General features: G+C 35.7%; 1 protein-coding gene across 2 annotated transcripts; it reads right to left on the bottom strand.

Annotated features, from left to right (window-relative positions):
- Positions 1–303: 303 nt before the first annotated feature.
- LOC103697375 (palmitoyl-acyl carrier protein thioesterase, chloroplastic-like) lies at positions 304–12852 on the bottom strand. 2 transcript variants are annotated; one of them, XM_017840652.5, is made up of 6 exons: positions 12125–12852; positions 10687–10820; positions 1710–1823; positions 1471–1642; positions 1309–1377; positions 304–759 (listed from the first exon to the last, which is right to left on the bottom strand). In XM_017840652.5, exons 1-6 carry the CDS (start codon positions 12530–12532, stop codon positions 532–534), a joined length of 1125 nt encoding a protein of 374 aa, XP_017696141.1. In that variant the 5' UTR covers positions 12533–12852; the 3' UTR covers positions 304–531. The 2 variants fall into 2 exon arrangements, with proteins under 2 accessions (XP_017696141.1, XP_017696143.2); XM_017840654.5 differs by having other exon boundaries at positions 1471–1621; positions 12125–12288.
- Between the last annotated feature and the right edge of the window lie 11112 nt (positions 12853–23964).

Raw genomic sequence — 23964 nt, 5'->3', positions numbered from 1 at the left:
AAATTTATGATTTTTTTGGTATTATTAGAATTGTGTTCGTCGTGTAAGCATGTCACGTGGTTAATCTTGGGTGATAGGTTCGGGGCGTGACAAAAAGGATATTCCGATATAAAGAGTGGGAAAGACTAGAAAACAGGTAAATCGAGCGGTAAAGAAGATGGCCTGTGCCTTGGACAGTGCTTTGAGCCATCCCCATATTTAAAGAATATGATTTACTTTTCAATGATATGCTTATTATTTATTGCCAGTTGTTCTTTTCTGTTTTGAAGGTATTCTATGTTGATCTTGATGTAGTTTGGAGGATTAACTCCCAAGCTCATGATATGATGCTCAAATTAATAGCAGATGTGCTGTGCAATGCACCGATGGAACAGAATAACACCAATATCGGAGAATTGCACTACCAAAATGTGCAAGTTCAAGCTCTCACGAGCAAAGAATAACGAACATGGGGCAAGAAAAAGGAGAATCATGAAAGGTTGCTGTCATACAGAAACTTAGATTTGCTGTTGAAGAACGTTGTCATGCTTGCTACTTGCGCCGCCATTCTGCTCTTGCTCTTATTACCTCAGCTTTATCCTCTTGCAAGCGAAGCAGATGCGTGCTTCCCAAATCTGGTTTGCATGAACTTGTTTCCTCCGTGTCGCTTGCTGTCATGCTTGTGAGGGACTCCACCAACTGAGATTGCCGGCATTCCCGGCGGTACTGCAATGTGATGCTTGTGAGATGGTAATCCTCTAACACATTCATGGGCACACTCTGCAAGAGGTGGTAGATGGTTGCATTTAGTGTACAATCTGCTGTTTTTTTTTTTTTTTTGATAGAATAGATACCGTTATAGTATGAGCACATCCAAAAAAATCAGAAGAAATAAAAAGAGATGATGTGAAGGGGGTGGGATAGTCCCCTAGCTATCCTAGGGGACACCACTAAAATGTTGGGCAACGAAAGAGGCGACCTACGATCTGCTGGTTTTCAATCTGCACTTCAGCTGAATATTTATTGTATGGAATAGTGAAGCATCTCTAGGGCTCAAGGGATACTAGTGTAGCTGAATATTCTTTTTATGGACTATTCTTTTTACTGCTTTTTCTCTAAAATAAGGCTGGAAGAAATTTGTTTGATGTTTATTCTCCTTTCAGAAATATGGTGGAAATGCCACCTTCTATGTATGAGTGCCTAAGGAGAGGGAGGATTAGTGTAATTAATGTAGAAAAATATTGCCCCTTGTTCCCGAGGAAATTTTAGTCATTTGCATTTTGTAATTAAGCAGACATATCGACTGACCGAGTTCAGATGAGAACATACCTCCAAGATCCACCCAATATATTTGACATTGTTTACATGCTGGTTGACATCCATATCGCTCCATCTTGGCTAAGTTATACAGAAGAAATGCTTAATGATGTTAATAATTACCTGTAAGATACTCTCATTCTACTAATTATGTAAAGAAATCACAGCACTTACTGCTAAACCTGATCTTATGTTCTCTGCTGTTTCATCGGTGAGCTTGTCGATTTTGTCATCATTGCTTTCATGGATAAGTTTTCTGTCCAAATAGAAGGGTTGCACCTCTTCCCTCACCTGTTCAGGTATCTTAGATAACATTCTTGTTTCCCTATTCATCATAACCCATTTGCTGCATGAATGGAAAAGAAACAGTTGAGCTAAGAGTAGCTTTAAGATATGAGGTAAGGTTTCAGTACCTTGTAGCTCTTGCTATTATCCTGTTGGTGTTGTAATCCCGGATTATCCAGTCTCTACGCATCCCATTTTTCCCAGATGCTGCAACCCAGGTATCAATCTCAACCACGTCTCCCCTGCCACATGCCATTTTTCCTATATCAGTATTATATGAATTCTCCATTTACATGATAATAGTGAATTTAAATTTCGAGGTGTTCGGCAAATCCTTTATTACTGAAGCATGTCTGCATCTCTAAACACTGTCATCCTTCGTTCTAGGAATCACATAATATTCATTATCATCAAAAATTTGGAATTGCTACTACCTCAAATTATATATTTTTGCTGTCTTTCATCTTAAAGTAACTCTGCTCAAAATCTTTGTTCATTCGTAGCCTCAAGTCCTGAGTACATGTTCAATCAATTCTAAGGTAACTTGGCAAGAGTTGTTGGAATGATGAGATTTTACCAGCAATGACACAACATGCATGGCTAGCATGTTCGAAAAATTGCAGCTATATTGCTTTTGTGATGGTCCTGTTAATAATTTCTGCCAATGCAAACTTTGTGTCAAGGGTCTCTCATGCTCAAGCAGTTCGAGCTATTAACTTCTTCTTATATTTCTCTATCTGAATCCTTAATTGAAATCCATGGATGGAACTAATTAATTTGCTGGTTATCGCTCTAGACTATGTTAGTTGTGAAACTAAAACTTATGTAGTCCATGCACCATTTGTGTTTCTTTCTTTCTCCTTCTGTTCTTTTTCTTCCTCTCTTTTTTTTTGTGTGTGTGTGAGGGGGGGGGGGGGGGGGGGGAGTATGAGAAATGACCCAAATAATACCTTTCAACTGGCTTTTTTAGGTGAGATCTTAGGTCATTAGAAATGGTATTAGAGTAGACTTGGCTCATGACCCATGTAGACTATAGGATACTATAGCACAAGCTCTGTATGAGCTCATCATGATGTTTGTGATTAGATTTGATTAGATTTTAACTCTTAGCCTTGCGAAGATGCTAGAACTTAAAGGGAGAGAGTATATGAGGATATGTGTGGATATATTTTTGGTTTTATATTAATTATGCATTGGAAAAATTTTGAATACTTACACGGAGCCAAGAAATCTAAATAATATCTTTGCTAGCCTTTTTGGTTGAGATCTTAGGTCGTCACACACTCCCTCCAAATAAGCCACTATGCATTTTGTTTCTTGAAGTTTTATCCACATAATGTTGTATAATATGTAATGAGGAATTGATAACATCATTGAAATATTATAATTCTATTATTACCATGCAAAAACAAATCGATGACATTTGTGGATCTAAGATTTATGCCATATCTTTGCATCAACCCCCCCGACCCAAAAAAAAATAATAAATAAGAAATAAAAACATGAAAAGCTGAAAGTGGAACAGATAATGTTTGTCCATAGAGGATTTTCATATCTTAGGAAATGTACATCATAAGCAAAATGATTGAGCTTCTGGTTATTATTTTTGTTGAATTTATATCTTAAAACGTTGGTTCTGGTGAATGGATTGCATTGTTGCATTGCTCTGATAATCAAAAGGTATGTTTCGCATGGAGATGGAAAGTTCAATGCTGTGACTGGTTTCATAAACTCATATGTTTTCAAAATCAATAATTGAGATTTCTAGTGTTTAGTGTTTGATTATAAGGAAAGAATAATAGTTAGATTATGAGGTTGTAAGTTGAAAATGATTTCGTTGTACAGGGAGATGTAGCAAAATGAGTGAACTAAAAGCATGGAGCGTCAGTGAACAAGACCTACATTACCAATGTGTGGAAGCTGGAAGAGGTCCTTGTCCTACATCCACCTGCACGTCATTGGTTTTGTATTGTAAAACAAACTTTCCGTAAGACATCGTATGTGATCCAGGATGATGATATGAAAACATTTTTTTTTCTCACTTATCCAACTATTCTTGTACTTAATGTTTATCTGCTTCATTTATTCAGATCTTCTTGTTATTCTGACCAATTTTGTTGTCTCTAAATATATAGGTGAATGGAAGAGAGAAGAGGTATCAAAAGAGTTTGTCTAGATGAAGTGGAGAGATGCTTTGCTGGTGTTACATACTCTACTCATGCTTTCAGTGATAGAGGAAAAATTTATAAATCATAAGGCCTGCAATGTTGTGCATGATAAAATTTTGGGTAGTTATAAGGATTACTAGCGTCCAGGAAAAGGATGATAAAGTTGAGAATGGTGAGTTTTATATATTGGAAATTAAAAGGCCAAAGTGGAGAATAAGATAATTAGAATATAGAAAGAGGAGGAGCTTAGTTGACATATCATAGAACCTGTGAGGCTCGGCTCTATAGTGAGAGCGAGGCCCGAAGGCCTGCTCCTTCTTTCCAATTGGGGTAGAGCTCTTCTTCAATATGGAGTTCTCCTCCTTGGATGCTGATGGAGGCTAGGAAGCCCTAGCCTCCCAATCCTTTTTGAGTACCACCGTTGTCCTTTTTTTCCCTTTTACCTCTTGAGATCTAGCATCTAGTTCACTGTGACCATGGAAATTTCTCACCTGAGATGAGGTGAGAGCCCCCAATCCCTCTCCATTCTTCTTCACCGACCATTCCACTTCTCTTTCAAACCATTATCGGCCAAATTCCGACGTGAAGTCACCGAATTTTGACCTTAACCTCCTCCCTTGTTTCACGGATTACTAGCCTTGGGTTTTCCTTTCGCGACCTTCTTTGCCGATGGCGTTCATCGCCGCGGGCCTCAGCCTTTCCCCTGCATCGACTCCTAGCCAGAGGCCCAGCCATCGGCAAGTGGGGTGGGACCTGAGAACGACCAAGCAAAGGGGCCCTACGTTCTGCCCTATTTTTGGGCTGATTTCCACTGGCCAGTCGCCCCCGCCATCTGCTCTCCATTGCCCACTAGCATTGCTTGTTGCCACCTCGCCAAACCACCACGAGAGTCCACCCTCTTATTTTTCTATGTTTCCGAAAAAAGAAAAACCTACTTCCCCAGTTGTTTGGTCCTCTTTTTTTGATTTCTTCCTAATTGGTCATTGCTGCCGGGTATCCACCACCTTCGACCATCAACCATACATCCTAGTACGATCCCCTATGATCCCAGTCTCCCCTTCCTCTTCTAGGAGAGATAAAGACTCTCTCTCTCTCTTTCTTGTTTCTTTCTTCTCTCTCTTTTTTTCTCTCTCTTCCCCTCTTTTCTCTCCAAGAAGATCCATGAATCCTAGTACAGAGTCTCGTCTTCTTGTCTTATGGACCCGAGTTGACCCCGAAAAGAGGCCTTAAACCGCTCTGGTGCCTGGGCAGCTTGGCAGACAGATTATCCTAGCCCTGTTAAGTATCTCTGAAATCCAATATTGATGAACCTTGTAGAGCTATCTTGGCCTTGATTGAGTCCGTGCTACATAATTCATTGATAGAGTCGTTTATACTTAACTTATCCAGAGCTGCCGTATGCTGTCATTCTACCAACCATTTTATATTTCTTGTTATTTTTATTTTATTAAGTTATTGAATAATAAATAAATTTTTTAATGTTTTAAATAGGTTTAGTAGATTCACCTAGTGAAGTTTGAATGTCTAAGGCAGAAGAGGCAAGTAGACCTTACACTTTTTATTAGTTTTCAAACTATCATATATTATGATTTGTTGTTGGCGATATCATATTTTTTCTAAAATAAAGGATTAGCAAATGTAATATGAAAATTATGCTTTATTATGAAAAGCGATTCTATGAATGGTTTTAATGAAAATAGCTTATTTATGAAATATGAATTTGATCATGTCGTTTAGTATTTTTTTATCTACTTATATGTATGTTTTTTTAAAAAATATAAATATTTTAAAAGCTCTCTTATGGTTATGTATGAACCCTAGAATTAGGAAAGATCGACATTCGAAATTAGTTTTATACAAACACAAGCTCTGCTAATGGGTATAAAATTAGCATACAAAACATGATACTTTGTCGATTATGATCATGGCCCTGTCATGAGTATAAAGTGATATTAGCACAAATATCTATAAGTAATGCTTTAAACTATGATGTGGCTAAATGGTAAAGAACGATTTATGATTTTATTTGTATAATATACTTGGAACCATGTTTATGAAATATTGATGAATTATGCATGCATGATTGGCTATATAACTTGTTTTATCATACCATACTCTGAAATACTTTATTTTTCTAATATCTATTATCTTTTGATTGACGCATTATTGTTAAAAAGCTTATACGAAGGTAGTGTAAGTTTTATTTACTAAGCTGTGTAGCTCACATCTCTTTATTTTTTTTTCTCTTTTCAGATAAATTGAATCATTAAGAATGAAGGATGGTCTAGGCTTGGAGTTCACACTAGCAAGTTTGGCAACTTTATAATAGAATTTTAGTTCTTTAATTGACTAAAATTTGTAGTTAGTGATTTTCTAAATATTTATGATTATGGAGTTTGGTATTTATATTTGGATTTAGATACTCTAAATCAGTATTTATTTCATTATTTAATGAATGATGGAATTATATCCTTTTATTATATTTTATTTTATGATGGATTTGTAGGCTGATGATGATTGTTGGTGTTGTATTATTGTGGGTTGTACCTCTCGGTAGCATGGTTGTGTTATGTCTTGGACTTAGGGATTGACATTTTATAGCATTAGAGCCTAGATTTGATCATGGGAAAAAAGTTAAGCTTAGATTTATGGTTCGTAAGGTTAGGCATAGGATGAGTATAGAAGAGTTGGTTTAGATTAGTATTGTGTAGTGGAAGTATGGTGGACTATTAGATGAAAATTGCAAAATTTTGAGAGTCTAGGTATGCCAATTTGGAGGACGAAGTTTTTTAAGAGGGAGAGACCGACACCATGTTAAGTCAGCCCGACCACTTTGGCCTTGCCCTAAAGCAAGAGTGAGGCTCGAAGTCTGCTCCTTTCGAATCGGCTCAGAGCCCCTCTCTGACACGGAGGAGGAGTTCTCCACCTCCTTGGATGCCGCCAAAAGCTAGGAAGCCCTAGCCTCTATTTTATATAAAGGTATCCCTGGTCCCTATCTAGTACCACCGATGATCACCAACCGCCACCTCCCCTTTTCTCTCCTTTGTTCTCTTGATAGACAACGTCTAGTTCACTTTGGCAATGAAAAATCCTCATCGGAGATGAGGTGAGAGCTCCCAATCCCTCTCTATTCTTCTTTGCCGACCATTCTCCTTCTCGTTCGAACCATCATCGACCAAATCCTATCATGAAGTCGCCGGATTTTGACCGCAACCCCTTGCCTGTTTCACAGATTACCATCCTTGTATTTTTCTTTTCCAGGCCTTCTCTACTGCCGGTGTTCATCATCGCAGGCCTCAGCCTCTCCCTTGCATCAGCCCCTGACAGGAGACAGAGACCCAGCCACCGGCGAGCGGGCTGGGACTCAAGAAGAACTGAGCAAAGGGGCTTCCTATTCGGCCTTATTTTTGGCTGATTTTTGTCAGCCAGTCGCTGCCACCGACTGCTCTCTACAATCCGCCGCCACCATCTATTGCTCTCCACTACCCACCACCATCGCTTGCTGCCATCATGATTACAATCATGATCCACCCCCTTCTTCCCCATTTTTCCAAGAAAAGAAAAGAAAGATAAAAAAAAAAACCCTCTTTTTTTGTTTTTTCAGCTCTCTTCTTTTGATTTCTTGCCTGTCGGTCACCACAGCCAGTTGTCCATCACCTTCAACAGTCGACCATGCCTCCTGGTATGATTTCCAACAATCTCGGCCTCTCCTTCCTCTTATTGGAGAGACAAAGACTCTCTCTTTCTCTCTTTCTTGTTTCTCTATTCTCTCTCTTTTTTCTCTTTCTCTCGCTAAGAGGATCCATGGATCCTACCGTAGAGCCCCATCTCCCTATCCTATAGACCCAAGTTGACCTCTGCAAAGTGACCCTGAATCGCCCTGGTGCTTGGGTAGCTTACTGGGCTGATCACCCTCATTCTATTGAGCGTCTCTAAAATTCACTATTGATGAACTCTATTGAATAATCTTAGTCTTTATCAAATCCATGCTTCATGATTCATTGATCAAATCATTTAGACCTGACCTATTCGGAGCTGCCGAACGCCATCATTCAGGCAACTGTCCCTTATTTCTTTTTATTTTAATTTTATTCAAGTTATTGAATAGAAATTAATTTTTCTTTTAATATTTTAAATAAGTTTTAGAGATTCACCTAGTGAAGTTTGAAGGTTTAAGGCATAAGAGGTAAATAGGCCTTACACTCCTTATTAATTTTTAAACTATCATAAGTCTGGTTTGTTATTGATGATGCCATATTTTTTCTGAAATAAAAGATCAGCATATGTATTATAAAATTATGCTATGTTATGAAAGTAGTTCTATGAATGATTTTAATGAAAATATCTTGTTAATGAAATATGAATCTGATCATGCCATTTAGTATATTTTTCATCTAGTTATGTGTATGTTTTAATATATATATATTAAAAGCTTTCAAATAGCTATATATGATTCCTAAAACTAGAAAAGATTGACATTTAGAGCTGGTTCCATATGAACATAGGCCCTGCCAATAGGTATAAAGTTGGCACACAAAATATGATATTTTATCGATTACGAACATGGACCTTGTCACAGGTATGAAGTGACTTTTGCACGAATATCTGCGAGCAATGCTTTGAACTATGATATAGTTGAATGATAAAAAATAGTTTATGATTTTATATGTACAATATACTTGTAACTATGTTTATGAAATATTGATGATTAATACATGCATGATTAGTTTGATGACTTATTTTATCATACTGTACTATAAAATGCTTTGTTTTTATAATATCTGTTATTTTTTAAAATGATACATTGTCATAGAAAAACTTATATTTGATCCGGTAAAGTAATATAAATTTTACCTACCTAACTGTATAGCTAAAATCTCTTTATTTTTTTCTCTTTTTAGATAAATAGGGTTGCTAGGGACAAAGGATGGTCCTGACTTGGAGATAGTTCTAGCAAGCTTGGAAATTTTGTGGCAGAATTTTAGTTCTTTAATTGACTATGAATTTGTAATTAGTGACTTTCTGAATTTTGAATTTTGAAGATTATGCATTTTGGAATTTGTATTTAGATTTAGATGCTTTGAACCTATATTCGTTTCATTACCTAATGAATGATGGAATTGGACCCTTTTATTATAGGTTTTTTGTAATGTATACCTTCCAAGATATACAAAGTTGTATGAATACCCTCGTAAAATTTTTATTTACATGTATATCCTCATAAAATACTTATTTTGCATGTATACCCTTCTTTTTCTTTCTTTTTTATATATATACTTATATAATCTAATGTCGTTAAAAAATAAGCGATTTAAATTTAAAATGACTGAAATACCCTTGCAGGTAGATGCAGAGAAAGAAAACTTTATAAGGTTATACATGCAATAGCAACTTTGCAAGGATATTTATGCAATTGCAGATATTTAGGAGGGTATATACTTAAAAAAATCTCATAAAAAACGATCAAAATTCAGTAAAGATAATTCAGTTGTTCTTAATAAAAAATAATGGAAAAAAATAATTAATATTATCATATCACATGATCTCATGCTAATATCAACTTTTATAGAATAAATCATGTTACTTTTATAAAATTCTTGCCTCAAAAACATACAACAACTTAATATTTACAGATCACTAAAGAATATTTTACTAATCTAAGCATTTATAATTAATTTAATTCGATATGCTTTAATATTTTAAAAATAATGAAGAATACATAGATGCCATAGATTCAATAATGATAATTATATCAAAATTAATTGGAGAATAACATTACCAAAATGATCATCTAATATTCCAACTTGACCAAATTATGATTTGAAAAAAGAATATTGATAATGTGGCTCAATTTTTTTTTTGACTTGTCGATCCAACTGAATTATAAAAGACTTAGCGAGTTTCAGCCGAGTTTTGATCTTTTTTTAATAAATTTTTTGAATGTGTACCTTTCTAAGTATAAGAAATTGCATGTATACCTTTATAACTTTTTTTGTGCATATCTACCCAAAAGGGTACTCAGTTATTTTAATGTTAAGCCATTTTATTTTGAATGATGTTAGATGGTATAGGTATATATGCAAAAAAAAGAAGAAGAAGGATATACACGTAAATAGTAATTTTATGAGGGTATTTATGCAATTTTATTTATTTAGGAGGGCATACATATAAAAAACTATTTTTTATATTTTATTTTGTGATGGATTTGTAGGCTGATGATGATTGTTGGCTTCATATTATCAAAGGCTAGCTATATCCTTTGATAGCATGATTGTGTTATGACTTGGATTTGGCGTGCATTGTACTTTGGCAATTGTTCCAAACATGTAGTCCAGAGAAGAAAATTCATAGGCTTCATATTATCATAGGCTAGCTATATCAAAGAAAATTGCATTGTACTTTGGCAATTATTCGAAACATGTAGTCCAGAGAAGGTTAGAGTTCTATCCATAGGAATTGTAGGGATATGATTGGTGGCAAATGATAATTCATACAGCTGAACCCAGATGATCATTACCAGGGTTAATGGTGGTTTCCAATATTCTATCTAATCTAACCTTTTTTTCCCCTTCTGTTCCGTTCAAAATTACAAAGTTCAATATTCTACAACTTTTAGGATCTCCTTTGGCTCAAACAAGTTCACTTTGTCTTGCAAGTCGCAAGTTAAAAAGAAAATAGTTTTCAGGTTGGTTTTGGTTACTTGCAGGTGCTTCAGTGAGGTGGTAGATTTCTTTGTACTGAGATTGGTGAGTAGTTATGTTTTTTCATGTTATTAAATTAGAAGACCAACATACTATTCTACGTTCATGTTGATCGCAAAGTTTTCTATAAGGACGAAGTTAAATGCATTGCAGGACCGGGAGAAAAAGATGGAAAGACTTCAGAAGAAGAGACATGCGCGCATGAAATATAAGCAATAAGAAAAAGACAAGCATACCAGCGGCTGTACTTGTCAACTTGGATGTTTATACGAGTGACAACCCATATGAGTTTCCTTAGGTTCATCTCATGTGTTGCACCAAAGCCGTCACTAGCAAGGCCAGAGCTCATCACATGGTTCAGAGCTGTCTCCTGCTCTTCGTAGTAATCACCAGCATGGAAGGTTTAGTCAGTCCCTTGCCAAAGGCATAAAAACCAAGACAGTATCCTTGGGAGATTAAAATTCAAGCAAAAGACTCATATCACAGCATAAGAAAAGCTAGGTGCTTATGGGAATGCTTATTTTTTCACTTCGACAGAGCATTTGTTACGCATGGATGTTGGAACCATTGTGTAGTGTACCATTTCAGCGCATTTCAATATATCTTATATTATTCTTAAAAAATATTAATGAAACAACCAAAAAGAAATAATAAATGATTTATTACTTGGAAGATATAGAGACTATATGTTATTAATCATGAAAGATTGATGTTTAGAATTTTCTATATGGTAAATAAATTGGATAATTTAGGCAAGTGAAGAAACTGCTACATTATCAATATTTAAAAACGAAAAATATCTGAATGAGAAATTTACAGTTAGCTGCTATAGTGAGGCTTCTAAAATCAGTCATGGTTGCTTCGAACGATCCAGACTAACATCATTGAATCAAGCTCATTTGGATCGTTCCAAATCTGATCAGTCTGATATGTCCGCAACTTGCCAGCATATCGGGTTTCTTTTTTTTTTTGTTGGCTTTGGTTCACCAGCACAAAATGCCCGGCATTATTGCGTGGACCGTTCTCTAGTTTTAGCTTCCTTTCTTTTTCACCTTGGGGTAAACATATATAGAAGACTAGAAGTATTCATGTTCAATGTTGGTGATCTGCATGGAAAATTTTTCATTACACTTGAATTCTAAATTGCAAATGTCCCCGATATCTTTACAAAAGATCATTTAGCCAACACGATCTCTTCAACGAACGTTAAAAATCAAATTTGGACATATCTATATACAAAATACAAGTTCAATATATAAAATACAAGGGCCTTGATTAATGCTGATGGCAGTTATGAAGCCTCCTTATAAGGAGACTTCCTTAATCCCACTCCATTATAGATTTTACAGAAAAAGAAACAGATATCATCCAAAATAAAAGTACAATTCTGAGTTCAGATCAATAAAAAATTGAATGATGAAAATCTAATTCCAACATTTTTTTCAGCTCACAGAATTGCATATTGCTTCTTTCAGATAATCTTTTCACTTGAATCAATCATCCATGAACATCACAAATGCATGCATGTATGTTAGAGTCTAAGGCGTATGTTTTATGTTGCAAAATATTCATTAACTAAAAAGAAAAAAATAATTATCACAAGTAGAATCTTCCTCAGAACTATATGCTGTACTTAAAACATCCGGAATTGGGTGGTGGGGGGCAAAAGCCTACCTGAAGTAGATTCATAAGTGTCTCCATGGTGGCAGTCTTGTCAGGCCCAATCTCATAAGACCTGATCACAAATGCCTGCCTGTAAACAAACCTATCCTCCACAAACCTTCCAAGCTTAAAGGAATCAACAGAGACCATCCCACCCCCATCCTCATTCCCCAACCCCATACACCTCCCCATATGCAAAGAAGCATCACTTCCATGAATCACCCCATTAACCTTCCTCCCATTAACAGTATCCACACTCACCTGGTTGCCATCACCATCACCTTTCACACATAAGCCCCTTACTTCTCTCTTCCTCGCCCAACCCACAACCACACCAACCTTTGGAACTCCCTCTATCCTCCCAGCCGCTGTCCTGCGAAGGCACAAGCTGGTGCTGCTCCTTGCAGTCATTGCCATCATCGCAGGCCTCTATCATCAGTTTAGAGAAGAGCCCATGAAGAAAATGTCCTTGGTGGAGGTGGGTATGACCTGTACCCTATAGGAAGATGAATAGCGAGTGAGTGGATGCAACAACTTCGTCAGAAGAAAAGAAAGAAAGATACTCTCAAGTCCTTTCTAAGAGAAGGAAAAGAGAGGGATTAGTAAGGTTAGGCTTGCAGGAAGAAGGATATAGAGAAGAGGGAGAGAAGCGGGGGTGCAGCTCAACCACTTGAATGGGTGGTGGGGAGGAATGGTGGGGGAGGGCTCCATTGATCGACCACACGCAATTATAGTAGATTGAGTGGTGTTATGTGATGGTATATACGAGATAAAAGGAGATATCAGAGAAAGAAGGAATGCCAAATGAGGAAGATTAGATGAATGGATTAGGCCGACGCTTTATAGCTCACCTACCCCTCTAACCAAAACACTTAAGGCTAAATTTTCTACTGTTAGATCCACCCAACGTCGATTAAAATATCTGTCGGATTTTTCAGCATGGGACAACTACATATGTTATCTATTGTTGCACATGTTCCTTCTCAGAAAGGGAGACAAAACCCCTCTTCCCCCACCATTTTCTAAGGATTGGTCAGAAGCATTTGTGGAACATTTCTCATATTTTATTGATCGGGTATGGTTTTGGCTTCAACAAACGTAACCCTGTGGCCATGCTGACTGTTCTAAAACAACCATTTTTCTGCAGTTTGTGAACCTTATGGTTGAAATGGACAGCATATATGCATATATCATGGGACTACGGAAAACTAAAGAAGTCTCATTCTTCAAACGATCAAACAAGGACAACTACAATCATCGAACTCAGGTTAGATTTTTGTCAGCGGGAAAAAGCTCTAGGGCGGCGTGGCCTTCGCGGATATTTAGGACAATCGGGCTATGGGTGTGGCCTTCTAGACCAAGCACGTGTCCAGTGAGGCTACCAAGATTGTGGACTGGGTGGCCTCGTATATGGCTAGTCACTCCAGGGATCCACAGGATGGACTTCTTAGAATAATAATTTTTTCAAGAAAATATACACTTGGAGTATGGCAAATTAGTCAACAATCTGACAAGTCATGAAATTTAGTCAACAAGCTTGATAAATCATGCCAAATCGAAAAATCATTCGTTTGTCACTTCTAAATTTGCTGACATGGCATCTTAGGAATTAAATTACTTTTAAATCCGCCTTTAACATTGGAGTTACTTTAAATGATGCCATGTCATTGAATTTACTTTTATTCTTATGGACAAGGCAAAGATGGAAAGCAGCTCTCGTAGTGGGCGAGCGAGCAGGGGCGGCCGCCGTCGCCATCATCGTCGTCATCCTTTTCGCAGGATTGGTGGGGTGGAGCGGAGAGCCCTTGGTGAGGCTTTGGCGAAGGTGGTGGCTTATGGTGGCTATGTGGCCCTTCACTGGGTTGGTCAGTTGCGACGCCGATCGGAATTCCCTTGAGAAGCTCATGTGTCGGCGGAGCGCCTCCTTCATGGAGAACCACCACCTGACATGCCGGATCTCTTCCTTGACAGCCTCGCCACCGAGGCCACGGACCCACTGCCTGCTGTACCGCTCGAGCACCCGCACGATGTACGCCGGCGTGCACTCCTCTGTTAGCCCACAGCACTCGTCTGTCCACCCACAGCACTCGCACTTTGCAAAGTCCATGTCCGCCCTCCGCCCTTCCCCTTCGACGCTGACATGATCACCACCACATTGCCGCCGCTCCTACCTTCACTGACATTTTCTCAAATTCGAAAGAAACCAAACAAGGCTTCAAATCAAAACCAACCCTAAACTATGGAGGACCATGCGGGCGTGTTTAGTCCACAGTTATTTACTAGGTAGGTTTTGGTACTTATAATAAAAAAATCTAAATAATACTTTCCAACGAGCTATTTTAGGTGAGGTTTTGGATTTTGACAAATAGTATTAAAGCGGATTTGATCAATAACTTGTGTAAAGTTGTGGACCTAACCTAATGAAATTATTATTGCATGAGAGAAACAAAAAGAAATGGGAAAAAAAAAGTGCTGACCCGAGATGCCAATTAGTGAAGTTGGTAATGCGTTTTGGTTTTGCTACCAAAATTTCTACCATCCTAATTTTTAAAAAAAGAAGAGAGAAGTGTGGATTCCTTTTTTTTCTCTTACAAAGAAATATTTTATTTTTTATGACTAAGGGTGGCAATTGGGTCGGATTGGGTCAAGGATTAGGTCAAAAATTCATCAACCTAAATATGATCTATCTATTAAACATGTCAAATTTCAAATTTGATCCAGCCTATTTAATAGGTAATCTAACCTAACCTATATATCATATTTATTAAACAGGTTAAACGGGATAGAAGAATTTTAAACAGGTTTAATGGATTTAAATAGGTTAAACAGGTTAAGTGAATCGGGTTAAACATATAAGAAATAGGTTAAGCAAGTTTCAAATAGGTTAAATAGGTTAAATGGGTCGGGTCATAATCCGACTCAATTATTAAACGAATCAAAATGGGTTAAACATGTCAAAAGTTTAAATTTGAACCCAACCTATTTAATAAATAGATTTAGATTGATTGGCCCATTTATAATCTGAATCCATTTATATCAAATCTAAACTTTCTTAAAGCAAGTCGTTTGTGGGTCGGATCGATGGGTCGGGTCATAAATTGCCTCCCTAGTTACGACCTTCAAAGAAAGGGCATGTATGTAGACAATTTCTTGTAAGCAACAATAAATTGATCTTCAAAATGTCAACTCACTATGTATTAACTCTCAATTTTCTATCTTTCTTTACAATACTCAGTCTAACGTTTTAATAATGCTACTTTTCCGCTCCAAGAAATTGAATTAACAAATTATTAATCACAATTATGGTTACAATACTTGCTATTTATCCAAAGGTGCCAGAAATGACTACCTGAGAATAAGATGGTGACCAACATAATAGCTTTTAGTTTCGGTCTTGGCATAAAAATAGTGGTGAAAAACAGCAAAATTAACACCATTATTTGCTCAAATTGATGTTCATCATTAAATTAAGAACATATATAAATCTAATTATAACGAACTATAAGATGACCATTGAAATCATAGTTGGAGTCAAGAAAAATCATAACAAAAATCAATGGACTTTGTATATGTCTAGAACCTATGCAACCACTGAAAAACATATACTACTAATAGTTATTTAACAAATATAAGAAACAACTATACAGATTAAAAAAAAACTCAAGCAAAATCATGAAATATCATAGTAGAAGAAAACTTATAATGAATATTAAAAGACCTCATATAAGCATGTAGATACCTCACACACCCACTAAAAATCATGTATTACTACTAAATGCTGTTGTGGAAGTATTTAAAATACATGCATATGAAATCAATAACCCTATAATTATTTCAGAGGCATTATATAACCATTATAAAAGATGTAAGACAAGGAACCACTATGTTATAATTTAAGAAAGGAACTAAATATTTAGGAACAAATCTTATACTTGTATTGTTTTTTAAAAGCTATTGAATACTATATAATTATTTGGAAATAAACTGCTTACTAGATTGAAAACCAGTCAAGAGCTGCAGCATAGTTATAACAAGATTGCTATGTGATACAAATGATTAAAAAGATTCTCTTTTCATAACAAGAAAAAAATGTTTGGGAGAGGGCACTTGGTTTCATTCCAAATCAGCGATAAGGAAGGAAGATAGGTGAGATGAGAGGGAAGAAAATATAGAGTGATCCTCTGCAGTACAACTTTTACACCATAGAGTATGGTACCATCTTGGATAGCTGCCATATCATCCAATTTGGAGACAGACGGCTCTCATTCGTTTCTGAAATATGATGAAGCACCATGAGTGCAACACACGGTGTGTTGCGGTAATGAAGAAGAGATGTCTATCTTCAAGATGGATACTGTGGTGGCTATCCATGATGGTATCATACTTTGTGGTGTAAAAGTGTACTACAGATGATCCCGTTTCAGTATAGGAATAAATATATGCCTTAAAAAAAACAATGATGAAAGGGAAACTATGTTTTCTCTATTTAATTATAGACTAGCATGATATTGCCATGTATGCATGACATATTAGTACATTGGTGTGAATAAATTAAAGCAAATGTATAGATATTTTCCTTTTCAATAATAGGGTTAGGTATAGAGTTTTCTTTGACAATGATAGGGCTAGACTATGTAACATTAAGCTTTATCTTGTTAATAGTGTTTATTATCACTTGAGTTAGTCAAAAACATTTTCAATCATATGATTATCTAATGTAGCACTAGGCACATACTCTATCATAGATCTACGAAATTAGGAAGGCATGAAACCCTCGCACATGCTATTCACGTGCCAAGTAGCTTTTCATTCAAAACGAAAGATATTTGGTAATAGCATTGAATTTTAATTGGTCGAACAAGTATCTAACCCATTCTGCTTTCTTCTATACATATTCTTTGGATAAATTGGCTAAGATAGAGAGAGATTTATTTTAAATCAAGTTATGAAATTTTAATTTATACAGTTAAGTCTCATGTCTAATACTATGTCAAGGAATGCATGTCTAGCGAGATGCTAATACGAGATTTGTACAAATGATTACATTGATATCCCATGATGGCTTTATTTATCCTATTGCCATTGAAATATTCTTTTCTATTCATGCAATCATTTTGAGCCCAATAATCTAACTGGCCATATTTTTTTTTTATTGCATAAATTGGTTAAGAAAAAGTTATGTAAATCAGATAAAGTTATGAAACTTCCGATTAACACAATGAAGTTACATGCTCAAAACTATGGTGGAAAGCATGCATATCTAATAGCATGTTATAGTATGTGTAGCTAGGTAATACTTATATAGCACGACACTACAACAACATAAATCTTTATTATTGGCATGCTACAGTGCCACTAAAGACTTTCAAAAAATGCCACCAATAGCTTTAGCAACATGTGCATGGCATTTTGTCATGTTCCATGGATGCATGGTGTCGGTAATTAATTATTAGCATTTTTCACAGGTGCTGCTAAAAATCAAACCAACTGTGGTATTTACAAATGTTGTTGAATAAGTATTCGTAGCATCTTTTTAAATGTTATAAAAATTTTAAGTGCATATAAAAATTTTACAAAAGACCAATATCGCATAACTATACAAATAAGCAAATAAAAATATTAAAGATATTTCAAGAAGACACCTCTAAAGTAGATTTATTTTCGACTTTAGAAATATGATTTATAGGTCACTTAAGAGGATATGTCAATTATTAGTAGCAACTCTAATTGTTGTTAACGATGGATTACTGACATTTTTGTCAAACACCACTAATAATATATAATCAAAAATAAAAATAAAAAAATCAAATACAACATTGTATGAACAATTATATGCTTTGTGTTATTCTGTTCAAAATTTATATTACATGTGTGTACATGTGATTATTTAGCGCATTTCAAATCTTAAAATATTTAATTTTGTTCCAAAACATATATAACAATATTTAATAGATCAACATATTACTTCTCAAGTTTTTTGCATCCAAGTAAATATATAAACAAATACAATATAAAATTGTGGTTCATGATGCGTAATAATACAAATGTACAAAGAAGTTAGTAAGAGTAAAAATATGAAACGTAACATCTTTTGAAGTATCATTCTCATTGGTAGCAACATTCCCTGTAGATATCATCTCAATGTTTCTTTAACATACAAATAAAAAAATAACAATAAGTTAAGAGATTGTTATATATATGTACGGAAAATTCCTAAGTGCATAAGTCAAATTAACTATATATGGTTGATTGAATCAAACATAACAAATCATATAATATATATTAAAATAGATGATTGAAGTTGGATACAAATAGTATATTTTCTTCATGTATCTATAGTTTTTAAAATGTAAATATAATGGCTCATAGGGAATGAGCCACATAATGGGGGTAGCTCCCAAATAAACTCCTCAAACTTTGGTGAGGGCAGGAGGACACTTAGGCCAAAACCTGAGTCCACCCCATTTAACAAGCAGACCAAAACCTGAGTTCAGGCCCATCCCACATGCTTTGTTCTTCAACAGGCCGGGCGGGGCGTTTGGCCCATGAACAGAGGGAGAAACAAATAAGGGGATTTATCCTTTTTTATAGAAAAGATTACGCTAAATCCTAATCGCTTAAAGATTTACCCATCAATCAAAGAAAAATATGAAAGCATGAGTTTAGCAAGCAAAAATGGCGAACCTAATACCGAACATTTCGAAGATCACGAGACTAATCATTCTTGAGCAAAATAACATAAAACACTAAAAATTGCTATAAATTGATAATTCCATAACTTCCTCATCAACAGTTCATAGTTCCTACTACAACTGCATTAAACAAGAGACACATTGTTTCTAGATATTATGTAATAAAAACATTTGATTCATGTGGATTCGGCATGTATAGGTTTATTTTTCAATGCCAATTCTATGATTAAGTGCACTATTTGTTTCATCAGTCTCCATGTTCCTCATAAAATTAATCTGCTACGAAATCAATATAGCTGTGATTGTTTTGTTCATAAAAGAAAGCTAGCAAAAACCAGGAAAGACATGTCCTCCCTGAGGTCCTCCTCTACGAGCCACGTGTCACCGACTAGTTCTTTTTAAAGGTGGGACAAAGTGCATTGCTTCATAGAGGAAGGCACCTTGATAAATTATGTGAAACACCGTAACAGGGGCTGAAGCTAGTAAACATTGATCTATAAAGTGTTAGCAATATATCACCTAAATAAACAAATAAATCTAATAATTGCAATTAATTGAAAATCTTAAATGAAATAATATATATATTTGATTCAAAATCAAAATAAATCTATTTTATCATAAAAGAAATCTATTCTAGCATAAAATAAATCGATTCATTTAATAAATTCAAATCATAAAATTACAAATCCTACATATTTACTAATATTAAATTTAAAACAAAAGTAAGAGTAAATAGCCTGATTGAAGGCAGGTCGAAGCGCGTAGACGCTGTCCCAAAGAAGTGTTTGCCCCCACGTACGGGTCTTCCGACAATTCTCCTAAGAGATACGACGATCCTAAACTTCTTCTTCGGTACGTCTCGGAAGAAGCCAAATCGAACCCGATCGGAATTGCAGATCCAGCGAAGAACAAAATAAAAAGAATAAAATAAACTGAATAGAATTGCAAAAATAAAAATCAGAAGTGGCTAAGAGGAAAAACTTTTCTTCAGAATTTTTCTGATATTTTTTTCTAATTTTTCGTGTCCCGAAAGAGATGAAATCAGGAGGTATTTATAGGGGTGTTTAGAAGGGCTTTTTGGTCTTTTTGCGGATGCGTCCGTGTCTTCCGCGGACGTGCCCGCGGTGATTTCGCGAACACCCCAACGGGCGTTTAGCGAAATTCAAATACGCACATGGCCGAATCTCGGGCCGCGTGCACATTTAAATTTTTCCAACAATCTTACACAAAAATTTAAATAATTTTAAAATCAAAATAAGATGCTGCTTACCTTATATTATGTAATAGGTATAGTACCTTTCGGTTTGAACCTTCACTTAGTGACAATTGATTACATCTGTGGAGCCAAGGTGATCTTAACCTTGAACCTCGGTCCATGACTCAGATTAAATCAACAGCACACATAATATAGCCCGATCTGGGCTCTAAGCGAGTTGCGCTAATATATCCATATGCAGGTATCTCTTATGTGCTTTTTAAAGAATCGTCCATTTTCCATAATCGCGGCTTCACGACTGCACATATAGGTGAGTCCTAAAAAGGAAGATAGCAAGGAAGCTCCTGCCTCTTGAGTCTCGGACTCATTAAGAGTTATAAAAACAAACTCATCCTACCGCTTGTTTTTATGAGCACTAGCGCCATAGGGATGAGAAAAACATAAAACACTGCTCCTCTTAGTGACACTCCGGTTTGTTTCTACTCATTGAACCTTTTAAGATTGGGTTCCCACCGTGGTGATCTATCTTTATGAGCTGAGCCCCATCCCCCTCGACAACTTTAGAACTACTAGTCTATACAAACCTTTTGTAAGCTGATTAGCCAAATTATTTTCTGATTTTACAAAATTTAAAGCAATAACATTATTTTTCAATTTATATCTTAATGATTAATGACGCACTTTTAAGTGCCTATTCATTTTTATATTGGCATTTTCTTGGTTGCACTTATCTATAGCAGATTTATAGTCACAATGTAAGAAAACAGGTGGTAAAGGTGACTCATCTACAGGAAAGTCTATAAGTAGATCTCTAAGCCACTCAGCCTCAGTGCTAGTGGTGTCTAAAGCTATCAATTCAGACTCCATGGTACTCCTAAATATCAAGGTTTGTTTGGTGGATTTCCAAGACACAGCAGCACCTCTTAGAAAAAAGATATATCCTATAGTGGATTTAACATCTAAGGTATCACTGATCCAGTTGGCATCACTATAGCCTTCTAGAACAGCAGGAAACCCACTAAAGTGCAAACTATAGAACTTAGTACCTTTAAGATACTTAAGGATCGTCTCTAATGCTTTTCAGTGATCTCTATTTGGATTAATAGTATATCTGCTAAATCTATTCACAGCATATGCTATGTCTGGCCTGGTGTAGTTTGCTAGGAATTCTAGTGAGCCTATAATTTGAGCATATAAGCCTTGAAGGATAGGAGTTCCTAAGTTCTTCTTAAGGTGTGTAGAGGGATCAAAAGGAGCAGAGACAGACTACCAATCAGTATAATTAAATTTATTGAGAATCATGTCAACATAATGAGTTTGGGATAACTTAATACTATTTGCACTTCTAATTATTTTGGTATTTAAAATTAGGTCAGCTTGTCTCAAGTCTTTCATATCAAACTTATAACTTAAGAATTACTTTACTTCATCAACTATCTGAAGATCTGTCCCAAAGATCAGCATGTCATCTACATAGAGGCACAAGATCACAAATTTATTTCCAACTCTCTTATGATATACACATTCGTCTGTACTATTAATTTCAAATCCAAATGTCAGTATGGTCTCATCAAATTTCAAATGCCATTGCTTGAGTGCTTGTTTAAGACTATAAAGAGATCTGATTAATTTACAAACTTTCTTTCCTTGGCCTGGGATTATAAATCTCTCTGGCTGGTCAATATAAATTTCTTCATTTAAGTCTCTATTTAGAAAAGCTGTTTTCACATCCATCTGATGAGTTACTAATCTATGAATGAAGGCTAATGCTATCAGGACCCTAATAGTAGTAATCCTAGCTACAGATGCATAAACATCAAAGAAATCTACCCTAGGTTTCTGAGTAAAATCCTTGGCAACTAATCTAGCCTTAAATTTATCTACAGATCCATCAGGCCTAAGTTTCTTCTTAAAAAACCATTTGCACCCTATAGTTTTACAGCCAGAAGGAAGATCAGTCAGTTCTCCAGTATGATTTTGGATAATTGATTGTATCTCATTTTCCACAGCTTCTCTTTAAAAAGGTGAATCCAAAGATTTTATTGCATCCTCAAAAGTAGTTGGAGAGTCCTCTATAAGAAAGGTATAGATGTTATCTCCAATTAATGTTTTTTCTACCCTGTATCTCTTACTTCTTTTAGGTTCTACTTCTACTTTTATTTTTCTTGTCCTTATTCTACTAGAGCTACTAGCTATACTACTATCTACTCTAGTCCTAAGTAAAAAGGTGTCTTCAAAATATGTTGCATCTATGGCTTCTATAATAGTGTTATTACTAATATCATTTTCTTCTGAATTAATCACCAGAAATCTATTGGCATTACTATTGGCTGCATACCCTATGAATATGGCATCCACTATTTTGGGCCCTATTTTTTTCTCTTAAAATCAGATATTTTTACTTTTGCCAAGCACTCCCACACTTTTAACCAGCTAAGATTAGGTTTTCTATGTTTTCAAACTTCATATGGGGTTAGATCATTATTTTTGGAGAGAATCCTATTGAGAATATAACAGGCTGAAACTAGAGCTTTCCCCAACAAATTCTCTAGTACTCTTGAGCTTATAAGCATTGAGTTAACCATATCCATTAAAGTCCTATTCTTTCTTTCTGCTACTCCATTTGATTGGGGAGAATAGGGAGCAGTCACTTCATAATGATTCCATGATCTTCACAAAATTGAGTTTTCTCATTAGATGTATATTCACTTCCCCGATTTGATCTAAGAATTTTAATTTTCTTTTTCTGTTGGTTCTCAACTTCGATCTTAAAAATCTTAAATTTGATGAGCGCCTTATCCTTGGTTTTAATTAGATAGATGTAACAGAACTTGGATAGATCATCTATGAAGATCACAAAGTATCTGTTACTTCTTCTAGAAGTTCTACCAGAGTCACAAATATCACTATGGATCAACTCTAATAGATTTGAATTCTTATTAACAGATTTAAAAGGCTTTCTAGGGAGTTTGGCTTCTACACAAATTTCATATTTTTCATGGTTAAGATCACTTTTTGGTATGAAATTTAGGTTCATTGGTTGTTTAATTGTATTATAATTTATATGGTCTTATCTACCATGCCAAATAGAAGGAGGTTCTATATTCATGATCAAAGAATTTTCATTTATTGAAGGAACTATTATATTCAACTTAAACAATCCTTCACTTAGGAATTCTTTTACAATAAACATTACATCATGAGAAATTACAACTTTATTGGACTCAAAAACAAGACAAAAGCCTTGCTAGATAAGCAAGGAACTACTAATGAGGTTTATTCTAACAACTGGAACATGTTGGACGCTATGCAGGAATAGGATTTTTTCAGAGGTAAGCTTTAAGTATACACGTCCCACTCCTAGCACACGCGCCTCTGAGCTGTTTGCCATTATCACAGCTCCTCCACTTGAGACCTGGTAAGAAAAAAACCAAGAGCGATCCGAATAAATATGAATACCAGCTTTGATATCAATCCACCGATCAAGTGCTTATAAAGTCATGTTAACTTCAGGAGTGAAAGAAACAGACCTAAAAGCTGTCTCAGAGGAGTCAGTGCCGAAAATCACCTTGTTGACTTGAGCACTGATTGTGTGTGGATCCTTCTTCTTGGATTGAAAAGGTGCAGTCTTCTTATAGAAGTACTGGGGAGACAAATAGTTGGTCCGACCACACACATAATAGAAACGAACACCACCTTCCTCTTTCTTCTTCTTCTGCTCCTTGGATTAGATAGGTTTTCCATTATGGTGGTTAGGGTTTCTAGGGTGGTAGGGTTTCTTTTTGTAATGCTTATTTTTGAAGGGTCGGTTCTGATCTTTCCTGGGTGGGGCCTATACATTATAAGCATCATTCTTGTATCCAGTAGAGGTTTTACTTTTGAGCCTATGCTGCTCTTCAATTCTAATGGAGTTCAAAACTTGGGTATGGTTCATAGTTTTAGCA

The sequence above is a fragment of the Phoenix dactylifera genome, chromosome 12, assembly GCF_051530095.1.
Source record: "Phoenix dactylifera cultivar Ajwa chromosome 12, Ajwa_hap1_PhDact_Kaust_v1.1, whole genome shotgun sequence".
NCBI classification, from domain to species: Eukaryota; Viridiplantae; Streptophyta; class Magnoliopsida; order Arecales; family Arecaceae; genus Phoenix; species Phoenix dactylifera.
Note: the sequence above shows the minus strand (reverse complement) of the source record. Positions and strands in the feature narration are given on the sequence as shown.